Genomic DNA, 17,500 nt, shown 5'->3' with positions numbered 1-17,500 from the left:
TTTATGAAATTCCTAGGCAAATGGATGGATCTGGAGGGCATCATCCTGAGTGAGGTAACATATTCACAAAGGAACTCACACAATATGTACTCACTGATAAGTGGATATTAGCCCAGAAACTTAGGATACCCAAGATATAAGATACAATTTGTTAAACGCATGAAAATCAAGAAGAACGAAGACCAAAGTGTGGACACTGTGCCCCTTCTTGGAATTGGGAACAAAACACCCATGGAAAGAGTTACAGAGATAAAGTTTGGAGCTGTGAAGAAAGGATCGACCATCTAGTGATTGCCATATGCAGGGATCCATCCCATAATCAGCTTCCAAACGCTGACACCATTGCATACACTAGCAAGATTTTGCTGAAAGGACCCAGATATAGCTGTCTCTTGTGAGACAATGCCAGGGCCTAGCAAACACAGAAGTGGATGCTCACAGTCAGCTATTGGATGGATCACAGGGCCCCCAATGGAGGAGCTAGAGAAAGTACCCAAGGAGCTAAAGGGAACTGCAACCCCATAGGTGGAACATTATTATGAACTAACCAGTACCCCAGAGCTCTTGACTCTAGCTGCATTTGTATCAAAAGATGGCCTAGTCGGCCATCACTGGAAAGAGAGGCCCATTGGACTTGCCAACTTTATATGCCCCAGTACAGGGGAATGCCAGGGCTAAGGGGTGGGGGTGGGTGGATGGGGGACTGGGGGGGGAGTGTTTTGGGGACTTTTTGGATAGCATTGGAAATGTAATTGAGGAAAATACCTAATTAAAAAAAAAAGAAAGTAATAGTGTAAATACACACAAAAGTCCAACAAGATGAGGCTAACAATGTACTTCACACACCCCAAAAACTTTGCATGCAATCCTAAACACAAGCAGGATTACATAGCACATTATCACTTTCTTCTCATGTCAGAAAGTTGGTCTTACACACAATTCTCCACATTATACTATGCTACACATAGCACCATGTTCACTTAAGTAGCTGCAACTTGCTAATGAATAATCTTCTTTCTGAATGAACAGTTTAAAAAGAAACTTCAGCTTTAGGCATTTTGATGTATAAATGTACAAATGAGCCTCAAACCTACCACATGTTATTTCCTGGAGAACCTTAGACAGGTTTCCCAAAACCAGCCATTACCAAAAGCTGAATCTTATTATGCTCTTCTAAGGAACAAGTATCCTTAATGGTGGTCATGTACTTTAAGTATCTGCAAATCATAAAAGAAACAATTATGTGTGTTCACCATGCTCTCCTTGGAAATCGCTATGGAGGTGCTAAGGATTCTTCTTGTTGAGGAGGTTTGAACAGCAGGCTATAAAATGTTATCCAAGATTTACATAGTGCCTGTTATTCTCTAATGGTTTAAAAATGGAGTTTTAGGGATGTGGTCTTACATTAGCACTTTTTGGTGATAACCATGAGTCATTTCAACAAAATGTCTATTATTTAACATTTATTAAACAAAGAATATAGTTTTTCTCACATAATTTATCATTATTGGAGTTTCCCTTCCCTCTACTCTTCACAGTTCCTATCTACTGTTCTTCAGTCTCTCATTAGAAAACAGGCAGGTTTCTTTCTTTCTTTCTTTCTTTCTTTCTTTCTTTTCTTTTCTTTTCTTTTCTTTTCTTTTCTTTTCTTTTCTTTTGGTTTTTTGAGACAGGGTTTCTCTGTGTAGCACTGGCTGGCCTGGAACTCACTCTGTAGACCAGGCTGGCCTCGAATTCAGAAATTCGCCTGCCTCTGCCTCCCAAGTGCTGGGATTAAAGGCGTGAGTCACCACGCCTGGCAACAAGCAGGTTTTTAAGGGATAATAATAAAACAAAAACTAAAGGACAAATAAAGCAACTAGAAGGAAATCAACCCCTGAAAAGATAAAAAGAAACAGACATGGATACAGAAACCCATTCATTTGCACACTCAGGAATCTCATAAAAGCACTTAACTGAAAGCCATCAAACATCTGGAAAAACCTGTAGCATAAAAAGAGGAATTATATACATATAGATATATCTATATATATGACAAAAAATTTTAAAGAAGAAAAATAAATGCTGGCACAACATTATGAGAGAATGAAAACTCGAAAGATTCCATTGAGTTCATTAAAAAGTCTGCAATCTTCCTTACTCTTCAGACTTTTAAATAGTGAAAGTCAGTAATGTTGCAGAATATCCTTCAGTTCTATTTTCTCTTCAATTACCAAGTGATTATACTTAGGTTATGTATTTTGTTAAGAATAGCACAGCAATAGGGTTGCATGTCCGGAACACATCATAGGAGGAGTTGTGCTAATCATTTTACTTCATTGCTAGGGATATTCATCCAGGCAATTGTATGAGAGTGGTTAAGAAGGTACATGTTTCCTTTTGTAATTAAAAAGTGTCTGTCAAGACACAGTGAGAGAGGTCACTAAGTCATTTGTGTCTCACCCAAAATAAGTAAATAAATATTATTTTAACTTAAGTATTTGTTTTATCAAGAGTACATTTGTAAGACAAATTGATCAAATTAATCTTATGAAGAAAAATATTTCTGCCCTATGTCATAATAAAATTTTAGAAAGCACATCTAAACCAAAATAAGTATGGTCTAATATTCTGCTGCAACTATTTACTACAGCAGTATGGATAGTGGTAAGAGTACACTCTAAAATAGCTGATTATGTAACAGTATTTTTCTAACAGGAACTAATTTACAAGTGTTTTAGAAGAGATTGATCAGCTACAATAATGCTAAATGAGCAGTCCTCTCCCTCAGTGCCTATCAGTTTGGACTCAGCACCATTCCAAACCCAATAGCCAATATCCATACTCTATTTCTCATCTACTTTCATTGTCCTGAACCATAGACTCTTCATGGCTTTCTTCACTTCTGCATTTCTCAGGGAGTAGATGAGAGGATTGAGCAGGGGAGTTATCACTGTGTAGAACACAGCTATCATCTTGTCTACAGGTAGGGTATCAGAAGGCCTAAAATAGATGAAGACACATGGACCAAAGAACAACATAACCACAGTGACATGGGACCCACAGGTGGCCAAAGTTTTGCGCCATCCCTCAGCACTCTGGGTTCTCAGATGGAACAAGATGACCACATAGGATGCTAAGAGGACCACAAAGCTGATCACAGACAGTGTTCCCCCATTGGCAACAATCAGCAGACCAATGAGGAAGGTGTCTGAGCAGGCAAGTTTAAGCACAGGAAGCAAGTCACAGAAATAATGGTCAATGATATTGTGACCACAGAAGGGCAAGTGGAAGATGAGTCATTTTAAACTCAAAAAGGGGAGCTGGGAAGTGACTCAGTGAAGTGCTTGCAGTGCAAACATGAGGACAAGAGTTCAGCTCTCTGAAACCCATATTAGAAGAAAAACAGCACAAATCTGCAATTCCAACACTAGGGTAGAAAAAGGCAGAGTCCTGGATCTCAATGGTCAGTTACTCTTGCAAAAGTCATCAGCCTCAGGTTCAGTGAAAGAACCTGACTTGACAAAAAAGATAGCAACTGAGGAGGTTTACTAACACTGACTTCTGCTTTCCACAGGTGTCCTGGGCAGGAACGCACACAGAACACAAGTCAAGACCTTTCGTGGTTACACTTTATTCATAATCGTGAGGTAGAACAAAGAAGGATAGAAACGTGTTGCTATGTATACCCACAGGTGTGACATGTTAATATTACTGGCGGTTCCACCCACAGTCTCAAATGTCCCAGGGGATGGACTAGTGACTTGGCAGGCATTTGCTCCAGCACATGCGCACAATGGAGCTTAGCGCCATCTAGTGACGGCACGTATTATCACGGCTTCCTACATCTCCCCCTTTTAGTTATAATAAAACAAGGCTGGTCTAGGCAATGCAGTTATGTCCATCTACTGTGGCTCCTGTTTTAGGTCGTTCCTCCAATGTCACAGCCTTACCTGTCGTTGGAAAACCCTATCGCCACCAGGCCCCGTGCCTTAGGTTGGTCTGTGCATGAGGAAAGTTGCCCGTCTTTGGATACCGCAGTACTGTGTGACAGTAACTGCTAAATGACCTAGGGCGAACTCTACAAAAGAGGCCATCCAAAAAATGAATTAGTGGGGAAATCATGCTCATCCCATCGTGTGCAATGAGGAAACCTCAGTGATGTAAAAGGCTGATCAATGATCAATGAGTCTCTCTCATTCCAGTGTAATGGATCCACAGATCCTTGGAATGTAATAGCAGAGAACTCAGATGCCAATCAAGTTCTGAGCATGGATAGCCAAATATCAGAAGAGGTGCCTTGCTCTATGGCAGCAAGTGCTTGAGCAATTACCACCTTGTCACGTCTCTGTTGAGATCTGAGTTTGCAAACCAGCCATAGTAAAAACACTAATCCACAACACAGGGCTGCCCCAAATAGGCCTACTCCCACCCATTCCTTAAAATATGAGAATGCAGAAGACATCCAGGAAGTAAGTCCTTTGATTCCATCAACCAATGACGGGTCTACGCGCGTGGAATTAATCGCCATCACTGCTACACGTAGCGCCTCAAGCTTTTCATCAAATCCTTCAGACCAGTTTCCTGTAAGAAACAAAGACAATTCTTTAGATAGATTAGCTGCACGTGTCCAACTTTCATATTGGACACTAGTAATACATAAGGCTCCTGATTTCTTATCACAGCCAAGCTGTGCCATTTGGAGCAGAATTTCCAGCCTTTCCTCCACCAGATCAATGCGCTGGTTCACTATCATTAGCCCACCTTTTAATTGGGCACTGAGCACTGAATGTTGATCAATTGCATCTGCCACAGAGGAGGACAACTGCTCGATAGTTGTGCTTGACTGGACTGATGTTGTCATAGCAATTCCAGCAGCCGTAGCTGCCACCGCACTGGCAGCTATTGTCACCACAACAGCTGCAGTGATGCCAAAGTCTTGCTTTTGCCTGAGCAAAGATACGGTGGAAGGAGTCTCCATGGGGACAGGAATCCATCGTGGAATCTTGGCAAGCATTGCACGGCTGGCCCACTTAAGGTTCCAGCATTGTGCCATCCAGCAGGTTTCATTAGTACAGGATTCAAAGGATCCGTTAGAAAGAATAAACAAGAAAGGGGTGTACACACAAACTGGAGTATATGGATAATTAATTTGTTTTATCAGGGTCTTATTAAGTCTAGTGATTTCAGTAGTAGAATTTTGATAAATGGTTCTATCAGGTAATAGAACTTGATGAAATTGAGTAAATTTTGAAATACCAGTAAAAATCGCTTTTCCAGCAGCTCCTCCTTGGAGGAAAACTAAGGGATTAATATCTGTACAGCTACCATTAATCCCACAAAGTACCCATTTATGAAAAGGATGCATTTTAAAGTCTTGTATGAAAAGTCCCTTTTTCATAACATATTTCTTTTCTGGGTCACCTATCATGTTGGGAGAAAGGGAAAAGGTTTTACTCTTATCTGCCCAACGAGTGATGGAGGATTGACAATCAGACCAAGGTGGGATCAGCCCTTCATCTTTCAAGTCACAATGAGGAGCCAGTTTTGGTTGATTGGGGCGTTCTTTGTCTGAAAAGTTAGGTGGTAGAAATGTACCATTAACCCAAATTGCCTCCTGCCAGAAAATCCGATTTGTAAGGGTTATATCTCTGTTGGAGGTGTCTTGGGTTGTATTTACCCAACCTCCTCGGTGCTTAATAAACATTCCCAAAGCTCGTCTGGTGAGTCTGATACAATCTCCCAATTCATTAATTTGGAAACAGAGAGAACCTCGTTCCTTAAAGGAGCGTTTTTCTCCCAGTGGTGCCCAGATAGGGTCATATGGTAGGTATGGCAGGCCTAAAGTTTTATTGGTCGTAAAAAACTTGGGAAAAACAGCTGTATCATGACGGACAGGCATGGGCTTAGGGAAGGCAGACAGAATTGCCCATCTATAGTCTCCAAATATACTAGGAACCCAAATCCACAGAGGTAGCACGAGGGCTAAAGGTAGTTTCCAAGGGATCCATCCGGGAGTCATTTTCAGGTGTCAGAATTCTTCGTGTCAGTCGTTCTGGCAGCCAGAATGGGTTGTCTTCTTCCTGTGGGAAAACACAAACAGCTCCCCTGGATCTTATTAATATAGGATCCGGGCCTTTCCAGAGACCAGTCAAAACATCTTTCCATTTTACCATCTCTTTTGGCCTGTCAGGCTCTGAACAATGACGTTCAGCCGCAGTGTGGCCTTGAGCATCGAGATTTAAAAAATTAAGAGTGAAGAGTGCCATAGAAACAGCTATTCTTGGTACTGGGGGTAGAGCCTCCTCGACTCCCCCCTTTTGTTTAATTAAGTAGGACTTGAGAGTACGGTGAGCCCGTTCCACAATGCCTTGCCCTTGAGGATTATATGGGAGACCAGTCAGATGAGTCACTTCCATCTGGCGACAGAACTGTTGAAATTTTTGAGAGGTATAAGCTGGTCCATTGTCTGTCTTAAGGAGTTTGGGTTTTCCCCAAGCACTCCATGCCTCGAGGCAATGTTGTATAACATGAGAGGCTTTTTTACCTGTTAAAGGTGTGGCAAACATTACACCAGAGCAGGTGTCAATAGAAACATGTAAATATTGATTTCTCTCAAAGGAGGAAACATGTGTGACATCCATTTGCCAGACCTGTAAAGGCCTTATGCCACGTGGGTTTATTCCCACATGAGGGACAGGTAAAAATTCACAGCAATTCTGATATTGAGTAACAATTTCTCGAGCTTCTTTTCTAGTTAATGCAAAGTGGTGACGTAAAGTCTCAGCTGTCACATGAAAGCGCTTATGAAATTCTTTTGCTGCTTTTGTCTGGGAAGACAGAGCAACAGCTATAACCTTAGTGGCTTTATTTGCCAAATCATTTCCCAGAGACATAGGGCCAGGGAGGCCTGAATGTGCCCTGACATGAGTAATATAAACAGGGAATCTTCTATTTAATAAGACAAATTGTATTTGTTGAAAAATATTGGCAACTTTGCTAGAGGATTTTATTACACCAGCTGTCTCAAGAATATTAATGGCATTCACCACATAGGAAGAATCTGATACGATGTTAAGCGGTCCTGGGAATGCTTTAAGAACCTCCAGTACCACTAAACATTCCACAACTTGGGGTGAGGTTTCATTATCTTGCTTAGTTACTATCTCATTATTTACCACATAAGCACCTATACCAGTTTTTGATCCATCAGTGTATACCACTATCCCATCTGTAAGTGGGTCCTTAGCTGTTACTAGTGGAAACACTATAGCCTGATTCAGGGCAAACTGTAAAATTGGATGTTTTGGATAATGATTGTCAATCTGTCCTGAAAAGGAGGTGACTAAAACTGCCCAATCATTAGATGTGGCTGCCAAGGTTTGAACTTGTGCAGCAGTATAAGGTACAATTAGGATTTTAGGATTTTGTCCAAAGTGGGTAATAGCTGCTTTTAGGCCTTTAAGGGCAAGCTGTGCAACTGCATCAGGATACCAATCTATTATTTTAGCAGGAGATGCATTTGGATGAACCCACAATAAAGGTCCATTTTGCCACAAAACTGCGGTTGGCAACTGGGCTGTCTTAAAGACACACAAATCAAAAGGTTGTGACTCATCAATGCGTTGTAATTGAGCCTTTTGCAAAGCTTTTTCTACTGTCTGCAATGCCTGATTGGCAGCAGGATTAAGGGCTCTAGGGGAGGAGATATGAGAATCCCCTTTCAAAATATCAAATAAAGGTTTTAACTCAGCAGAGGAAATCTTTAAAAATGGTCTGAGCCAATTAATATCTCCCAATAATTTTTGGAAATCATTTAAGGTGTGTAAATGATCTCTGCGAATCTCTAATTTTTGAGGAACAATTTTGTCAGGATAAATGAGTGTTCCTAAAAAGGCTCCTATTTGAGCAACTTGCACCTTTTTAGTAGCCACCTGCAATCCCCATCGCCCTAATGTTTTTATTAATATAGGGTATGCTTCTTGCAATAACTGTAAATTTTTATGGCAAAGGAGTATGTCATCCATATAAATTGCTATGAGTAGAGATGGAAAATGATTTCTAACTGATTTAAGTGCCATTTGCACGTACAGTTGACACATGGTAGGACTATTTGCCATCCCCTGAGGTAGGACCTTCCATTGGTATCTATGATCAGGCTCTAAATGATTAATGGCTGGGATGGTAAATGCAAATCTTTGCCTATCTTGAGGACATAAAGGTATAGAGAAAAAACAATCTTTAATATCTATAATTATAATTTCCCAATTTTTAGGTAGTGCAGAGAGCAATGGAAGCCCTCGTTGAACTGGCCCAAACAGGCGCATTTGTGCATTAATTGCTCTAAGATCATGTAATAAACGCCATTTGCCAGATTTTTTCTTAATTACGAAAATAGGTGTATACCAAGGTGAGGTAGAGGGCTCTAAATGACCTAAGCGTAGCTGTTCAGAGACCAGTTTTGTGGCTGTTTCTAATTTTTTAGAGGATAGATGCCATTGAGGAACCCATACAACTTCCTCTGTAAGCCATTGTATGGGCATGGAACCCTCAACAGCTGATCCTAGAAAAAACCCAAGCCTTGTCTTCCATTATTACCTTTTTGAGGAATAGGTTCAAGTCTACCCTGCTCTCCTTTTCCTAGTCCCTTTCTCTCTTTATAGCCCATTTTCTTCATCATTTGAACAGCTTGTGGTGAGTATTCATTAGTCAAGGTTATTCCCATTACCTGTAAGATGTCTCTCCCCCAAAGATTAACTGGGAGTGGTCAGACATAGGGAGTGAATCGTCCCGTTTGACCTTTAGGTGCTTGCCAGCTCAAGGAGCGAGAGCTGATAGTGGGGCAGGACTGATATCCTAACCCTTGTAGTGAATGTGATGACTGAGTAACGGGCCAAGCTTTTGGCCACCAGTGGGAGGAGATGATACTTTTATTTGCTCCTGTATCCAAAATCCCTTTGAACTGTTTCCCTTTTATAACTAACTCTAAGAATGGCCTGGAATCAAGAGGCACTATTAAGTAAGCAGAATCATTGCCAGTAGAGCCAATTTCTCTAGCAGCTTGAAGGACACCAGAGGAGGGGGAGTAGCCATGTAGGCTTGGCAAGATTATTAGCTGAGCTATTTTATCTCTTTGTGATATAGAAAAAACACCTTGAGGACAAGAACAAAGAACTTGAAGTTCCCCTTCATAGTCTTGATTTACGACTCCAGGGTGAACAGTGAGGCCTTGTAAAGTAAGGGATGCCCGGCCCAGTATCAGGCCGACGCTTCCAGATGGAGAGGCCCTTTGTAGTCAGTGGGAATGGGCTGCACCCCCACTTGAGGTGTCACCATGAATCGAATTGTGGAACAGAGATCTAGTCCTGGTGAGACTTTTGCAGCTCTGTGGACTGTAGTGTCCGTCTGTCGTGAGCTGGGATCCCATATGTTTTGGGGCCCTGAGACCTGGGGCCCAGAAACTTGTTTTTTTAATTGTCTTCACTTCTTTTTGCCTGAGGAGGTCCAGACTGAATAAGTCTGCCTTTGATGTCTCTAATTGAGCGACACTCACTGGCTTGATGATAACCTTTTCCACACCTAGTACACAGTCCTAGCACTTTCTTTTTTATGGGGGCCTGGCAGTCTCTTCTTATATGTCTTGGTTTGCCACAATTGTAGCAGATCTTGTGATTACTTGTATCTGAACGCCTTTGGCTCTGTAGGATGGCAGCTGTTAGCCCTGCATTAGTTAAGGGGCCTCCAAGCTCACGACATACCCTTAACCAGTCCTGCAGTCCTTTACTCTTTCTGGGTGTAATCACTGCTCTGTATTCCTGTGTGGCTTGTTCATAAATCAACTGTTCCACTAACGGCATTGCCTGTTCAGGGTCTCCAAAGATTCTGCCTGCTGCCTCTGTCATCCTAGCTACAAAGTCTGAGAATGACTCCTGAGGATTTTGTATGATTTTTGTCAAGTATCCTCCAGGTTCTCCCTTTCTGGAAAGTGCTTTCCACGCCTTAATGGCAGCAGCGGAGATTTGATTTTATGCTCCCCAATCATAATTCGTCTGATTATTAACATACTGCCCTTGTCCTATTAATAATTCAAATGTCCAATTTCTCTGATCGCCTTCAGCAGTGGCATTGACTTTTGCCTGCGTCTGAGAAGCGTCATGCCACAGCGCCTTTCATTCGATGTACTGCCCCATATTACGGAGTACAGCTTTCACTGTTGTCTGCCAGTCTCCTGGAGTCATGGCCAAGGTCATAAGCCTTTCAACTTGAGATATGGTAAAATTGGCACTAACTCTGTAATTACGTACAGACTCAGCAAGTTCTTTTATCTAAATATACTCCACAGGTGCATGTACTCGCCCTCCATCAGCAACTTCATAGACAGGGAATGCCTGATAAAGTTTTTTCTTTTCCTCCCTGGAGAGGAAAGAATCAGAAAAATTCTCCACATAAGGTGGAGGAGTATTGAGACCAGAAGGCCTAGAGGTGGCCTGCTCTGTGTCCCCAGTAACTTTTAATTTTTTCTCTGATTTCTTTACTTGCCTTTCTTCTGGATATCTTTTTTTTTTATAGTGAGCTGTCTCATATTCTAACTCTTCTTCCTCAGAGGAGCTAAGCTCTTCTGTTTTTAATCTATCAAGCTTCAAAGCCTCCAGTTCCTTTACTGGATAAAGTCTTTTTTTTTTTTCTGAACTTTTTCTTTATCTTTTTTCTCTCCCTGGGAATTTATTTTCAAACCTTTCACTTCCTCAGATCCAAGGTCTGTGGAAGGGCTTAGCTTTTCACGTGCACGTTTCCTTTTTTGAGCTCTTAACCTATGGTCCCGCTCCAATTCTGGCATACTGTCTTGTAATTCTTTTAAAATCCCTTGTCCTGTCCTAACAGTTAAAAGACACTTCTCATCTTCCAGGCATGTTTTCACTAGTTTCCATAATGTCATGGTCCCTATCTTTAATTTCCCATTCTGTTGTTCCTTAATTAAGTCTTCCCTTAATTTCTCCCAAGAGGTAGGTGTTAATGATTCTGAACACGCGTACCAAGGTGAGATACGTTCAATTTCCTTAATAAATGTTTGTAGTGTTTTTCTAGATACTTTTATGTCACGTTGTTTTAAGACAGACTGCAAAGCTGTAATCACAGAATGTGAAGTTTCCATACTGCTCCTTTATATACAGGAGAGCTTAAGTACAGGACAAGCATCGCAGCTTATGTACGTCCGTCTGAGCGTGCTTAGCAGCAGTCAAAATTTAGCACCACCTCTGGTGAGAGTAGGAAAGAACCGGGAGGTATAGGGTTAACACCGCCAACAAGAGAACAAAAGCTTCCAGTTACAAGGAGGGATTAGAGAGATCAAAGCCAGTATGTCTTTTGGAGCTTACCTTCCACCATGTTCCGGTCTTTCTCCGATGTTGTGGGAGGGGTTCTCCTTTGGCCGCCGCACATTGGTCAGGCGTCTTTTTCCCGGGTTTCGGCACCAATTGTCCTGCGCTATTCCCGTCCCGCAGGAACGCACACAGAACACAAGTCAAGACCTTTCGTGGTTACACTTTATTCATAATCGTGAGGTAGAACAAAGAAGGATAGAAACGTGTTGCTATATATACCCACAGGTGTGACGTGTTAATACTACTGGCGGTTCCACCCACAGTCTCAAATGTCCCAGGGGACGGACTAGTGACTTGACAGGCATTTGCTCGGCACATGCGCACAATGGAACTTAGCGCCATCTAGTGACGGCATGTATTATCACGGCTTCCTACACACAGGTACAGATATTCATGTGTCTTGGCCATAGGCCAGGTGGAATAATACAGAGAGGTGAAGGAAATCTAGAAGAACCTGTGTGCACAGTCACACTTTACCATCCATTTAAAAAGTTCAATACCTACCTCAGTTGCCTATGAATTTTCTCTGCCCCAGATCAATGTTCCCCCTTTTTCAATAATTCTATCTGAATCCTTCTGTCATGAAACAACCCCTTAGCTGATATCTAATCTTCTGGCGCCCTCCCTTTGAGCTGTCAAATCACTAAGAAATCAATAGTTGTGTTTGAGCTATTTCAAACTAGTTTTCTTGTTGTGGCATCTCAGGTGTCCTAAGAAAATGCATCGTACATACACTTTAAACTGTGAAAAGTAGTCATGGTGATACAAGTATTGACAAGGATCTACAGCAATATAATCTCACAAACCATTGCTAGTTGGAATGAATATTTGTTCAGTCAGTTTTTTAAAGCAATTAAGCGTAATAGTCAACAACAATTTTACATTGAACTACATATGCTAGAGAAACCTTTCTCATGTAAGATAATGCTTACACAAGAACCTATATATTAAAAAATAGAGAAACAACCAACACACATAAGAAAAATGGTAAAGTAATTTTAATATATTCACTCAACAAATTATTTATATTAGTAAATGGGAAAACTTAACACTAAAGACATTTGAAAATTTCATATGGAAATCTACTACTGTCGAAGCAGCTTAAAATAATACATCATATACATACACATATACATAATATATACTACATAATATATATATACATATGCATATATTTTTAAAAACATAAAAGAAGTCACACTATACCAGCTACAAATAAAAAGCCAATTGCTGTGTATGGGTAACCTCTTTTTGCGTTGTTGCTTAGTAAGGTTCCATTGGCCCCACCCCAAACATCAAGTTATTGTCATTACATTAGTTATCTTCCAACTAGATGGTAAAACTATGGGTTGCTGAAGACACCAAATACTTGTGTCATGGAATGGGGAAAATTTGTCCTGACATGGACGCTTTATCCCTGCAAGCTAGCTTCTACAGTGCTATAAGATACTATGCACGCTTACTGGCATGACAGGAAGAGTAATAGTCTTACTCAGCTGTGACTCCTGAAAGCTACAATAACCACTACCCTTCCAAGATTTGCTCATTGGTACAATAGTGGCATAAGTGTAAACAACCATCTTCTGTTTGGACTTAAGAAACACTACACAAGATGGAGCTCATTCCTGGTATCACTTACATAGCAAAAAGCTAGGTAGGCCATAGGCCTTGAGGAGGAACCTATGCTAAATAGGTATAGTATTGAACTACTCATTAAGTAATTCTTTTCTAAATATTTGTCTAATACCTACAGATGTAGGTGTATTCCTCACCCCTCATCAAGGAAACTTCTCTTGGCAACAGTTACAGACGATGACAGAAAACCACAACCAAGCAAAATTCAGAGTTGCAAAACACAGTTTCAACTCATATATCTACAACACAGCAATCTAAGGCTCGGGACTCATTGTAGAAGGAAGATCTGAAAGATTGTATGCGCTAGAGGAACAGAAATTCTGCTATAAGATTGTCTCCTAGAAATGTGGGAAGTTATGTCCTTGAATTCTCAACATCATGGCATACTAAACATAGCCTGAACAAAGATGACTCTAATAGTTATGCTAGCATGGAACAGGGAAAGCTCACTAGACCTTAACCCTACACAAAGCACTGCAGGCAAGTAGGATATGTTAAGAGTGAGAGAAATAATCTTTCCAAAGGAAGGGCACACCAATTGGTTATCCAAAACCAAATGGTCAGCCTGAAAACATATAAAAACAAGTAGCATGATACAGAAGACTGTATTTATGCATTTTAGAATAAGTGTGTCTGTGTGTTTGTGTGTGTATGTAACAACAAGAAAATGAGGCCATACATTTAAAACGATAGTGGGGTATCACTACACAGGAAGGTTTGAAATGAAGAAAGTATTTTTTAAAAAGCAGTGCAAAGACAATATTAAATAAGATTTCACTTACTTTTACCAGTATGCTTCTGACAGTGGACCCAGAATTACTCTTTTTCAGGTACTAATGTACTCTGAAAGAGAACTTTTTTCATTTTTTAACAACTACTGATTTATATACCCAGAAGAAACTCTGCCTCTAGAGTCACAGATTTATATTCTCTCTCTCTCTCTCTCTCTCTCTCTCTCTCTCTCTCTCTCTCTCTCTCTCTCTCTCTCTCTCTCTCTTTCATTTTTCCACTATAATAGTGAAGGGTGTGAAAGCATTTGACATGGTCCTGGTCGTAGTAACATTTGTGCCACTGATTAATCTTTGTTGAATTTAATACTTCTAGTCAATTATTCACAGATACTTAGAACTTATGGTATTTGTTTATTATTTCAAATATTCATTCATTCAACACAATTTTGTTATTTTCTCAAGGATTGAATTCTGTTTATATTATATTACTACAGAACTTTCAGGTTGAGCACGTGAATGGAAACTCTCAGCTTTCAAGATAATATTTCTGAAGCATATTTATCATCTAATAATTGCTATCATTGTTTCATCTTCAATAACTGGCATTTATTCATTCATTCATTTATTCTGTAAATATTAATACCAACAACGTTCCAAGCAATGAGCACTGCCACTCCCTTCTTTATCTTCCTCCTCAACTTTTGCAGACTGACTTGGGGTTCTGAAGAAGTTCACTTTCTCCAGACTTGCCAATCTACCACAGGACACTGTGGCACTAGACTATCTCTTTTCTTCATTCTAGATATCTTCACTCTTTTTTTTATTGTCAGAAAGATGAGGAAATGGAAAAGTCAAAAAAAGGCACTTTCAAACAAGGTAGAGACTGAGTGGGACCTGAGGTACCCCCAACCTCCCATCTCTATTTTCTGTCTTTTGCCTACATTTTCTATTTCTCTTCCCAAGTCACCTTCCTCCCCACGAGTCTCCTCATGGCATTTTTCACCTCAGTGTTTCTGAAAGAGTAAATAATGGGGTTCAAGAGAGGTGTGACAACTGTATAAAACACAGCCACAACCTTGTCTACAGGGAAGGTGATACAGGGTCTCATGTAGACAAAAGAGCAGGGTATAAAAAACAGACCCACCACAGCCAGGTGAGAGGCACAAGTAGAAAGTGCCCTATGTCGTCCTTCTGCTGTGTGGCTCCTCAGAGAATTCAGAATGACCACATAAGAAGCCAAAAGCACTGCAAAGCTGATCACTGAGATGGAGCCACCATTGATAATGACTAACAGGCTAATGAGGAAGGTGTCTGAGCAAGCCAGCTTCAACACTGGATGGACGTCACAGAAGTAGTGGTTAATGATGTTGGGACCACAAAATGGTAACTGAAAAATGAGGAAAGTTTGTCCAGCAGAATGCAGCAAACCCCCGCTCCATGCTGCCCCCACCAGGAGGCCACACACTCTTCGGTTCATGATAGTGACATAGTGCAAAGGCTTGCAGATGGCGACATAGCGGTCATAGGCCATCACTGTCAGAAGGAAGATTTCAGTGCCACCAAAGAAATGAAGGAAAAATATTTGTGTGATGCAACCCTGAAGGGAAATGGCTTTCTTCTTGAGCAAAGAGTCGAAGATGAGTTTGGGGGCTGTGACAGAACAGTAGCAGACTTCTACAAATGACAAGTAGCCGAGGAAGAAATACATGGGGGAAGAAAGCCCTTTGCTGGCCACAATAGTCACCACAATAAGGCCATTGCCCAGCACAATGGCTGTGTACATCAGGAGAAACATCACAAAGATGACCTTCTGTACATGCTGATTCTGGGATAAGCCCAAGAAAATTATTTCTGTAACATTGTTTGCAGTTGCCATGCTTCTAAGAGCAATTTCTAAAAGCCTAAAATCACAAAAAGCAGAATCAGAATTTCCTCGGAATTGATGAAAGGCATCTTCCTTGAACTTTGTAGCTTATTCTCAGGCTACAGTTTGACTTTGTAGTGATATAAGTGCCTAGAAATTCCTAGACTCTATCCTCGCAAATGGAAAGAAGTTATGCATGATGGACTCCAAAGGGAAATTAGAAATTATTTTTGAGATAAGAAACATGAGACTTAGGTTCAGCCACGTACTCAAAGTCACAAATTTCATACTTGGACTGTTGTTTGCAGTCTTCAAAAAGTCTCTCTGAATCTCCTACTCAAAATGACTCCCATCTATACTGGGAGGAGATCAATGCTGTCCAATGAGTGATAGAACTTCTCAACTCTAATTATTCTACAATTGGTAAAATTTACCAGGCTCCTGCACTTGTAAATGATAAAAGCAAAGTATAAGGTATTAGAGCATAGTTGAGTATACTTTTATTTACCTTATCACAAAGTTCATGGCATCTGTGAAAGTGGGTTCCCTAAAGTATTCTTGAAGTGAATACAGGTAGATCACCTTTAGGAGTTAAGTTAGCACCACCTTTAGGAATCTAATATCGTAAGATTCTGGTACAAGAATCTCCCACCAACTCATTCACAGAAGTGGTGGGAACATGTGGTATGTGTGGAGGCAAGATGGAAAACTCCCGGGTAAAATTCCTCAGAGGTGCCATCCCTATTTTTTTTTTTTTTTGAGACAGTATCTCTCACTGGGTCATGGGGTTTGGAAATCCTCCTAGATTCACTGGCCAGCAAATCTGAGATAGTCTCCCATCTCTGCCTCCTCAGCACTTTGCTTAGAATTAAGCACCATCACATCTTGTTTATAATATGGTTGCTGAAGATTAAATTCTGGTCCTCAATCTTGCATGGCAAGCATTTAACCAGCTGACCCATCTTCCCCGCCCTGGTTTTGTTTGGGTTAGGTTAGATTGGATTAGGTTGGCTTTAATTTAAAATTAATAATATGTAAGGTGTGTGTACAATGTAATCATCTTAAAAAGCTAAAAGCTAAATGGATTTTAAGTAGAACAACAATAAAGTAACCAACATCTTCTAAGAGTAAATTTAAAAAAAAAATTGAGAGAATTCCATAATGTGATCATCAGAGAAGCTAAAAGTGGACCACAATTATGACATTATTAAGTCTACATAATTTTAATTTTAAATTCTTATTTATTAGAGATACAATAAAAGACTCTTAAAGTGCACATTCTTTTCAGACAGTAAACTACTTAGACATCTGTAGGATTTAAAGCTGATTAAACATTAGAGATAAGCATAGAAGCTTAAATTAAACTGATCCAGTAAACAACATCCTTGAAAACCATACAGATCATCCATATGATCCCAGCACCTACTTGTGACACCCTGTGTGACATTTCCTATCTAAGAACCTCATGTACTGGTCAGTTTTAAAAGATGACATTGACTCAGCTGCCCTGGTCCACTGTTCCCTCTCTCCTAGTTTCCCCCCAAAGATATATCACAGGAAGGTTAGATAAATCAGACACATGAGCCTCTTCCTCCACTTTCTTTTATTCAATAATCATAAGCTGTTGTTTTGGAAGGACATTCTTGGGTTTCTCATCCTACTGAGGGAAATTCTGGGACAAGGAATCTCATGGCAAATGACATGGAACTTGGATGAAACAAGGTATCACACCTTCTGCTCAAGAGTATGTCATTCACCCACACCTCCTCTTATGCTGACCCAAATCTGGCTCCATTCTGGAGGCTGACCAGAAAGAAAGAAGAGAACCATTTCTAGTGGGAAAGGCAAATTCAAACAAAAAGGAAATTTTTAAATAATAACAGTAAGAAAATTAACAATGACTGTGATCC

General features: G+C 40.5%; 1 protein-coding gene across 1 annotated transcript; it reads right to left on the bottom strand.

The window, feature by feature from the left end:
- Positions 1-2,825: 2,825 nt before the first annotated feature.
- Positions 2,826-15,602, bottom strand: LOC110289748 (olfactory receptor 4X1-like). The gene is made up of 2 exons (XM_085829761.1): positions 15,097-15,602; positions 2,826-3,249 (listed from the first exon to the last, which is right to left on the bottom strand). Exons 1-2 carry the CDS (start codon positions 15,600-15,602, stop codon positions 2,826-2,828), a joined length of 930 nt encoding a protein of 309 aa, XP_085685887.1.
- Between the last annotated feature and the right edge of the window lie 1,898 nt (positions 15,603-17,500).

The sequence above is a fragment of the Mus caroli genome, unplaced genomic scaffold (assembly GCF_978045245.1).
Source record: "Mus caroli unplaced genomic scaffold, Mus_caroli_1 scaffold_2, whole genome shotgun sequence".
In the NCBI taxonomy this organism is placed as follows: domain Eukaryota; kingdom Metazoa; phylum Chordata; class Mammalia; order Rodentia; family Muridae; genus Mus; species Mus caroli.
Note: the sequence above shows the minus strand (reverse complement) of the source record. Positions and strands in the feature narration are given on the sequence as shown.

Coding starts and splice junctions, on each gene's coding strand:
- LOC110289748 (XM_085829761.1), bottom strand. CDS start 15,602: ATGGCAACTGCAAACAATGTTACAGAAATAATTTTCTTGGGCTTATCC. Junction 3,250..15,096: donor CAGTTACCATTTTGTGGTCC/CAACATCATTAA, acceptor CTTCTGTGGTCA/CAATATCATTGACCATTATT.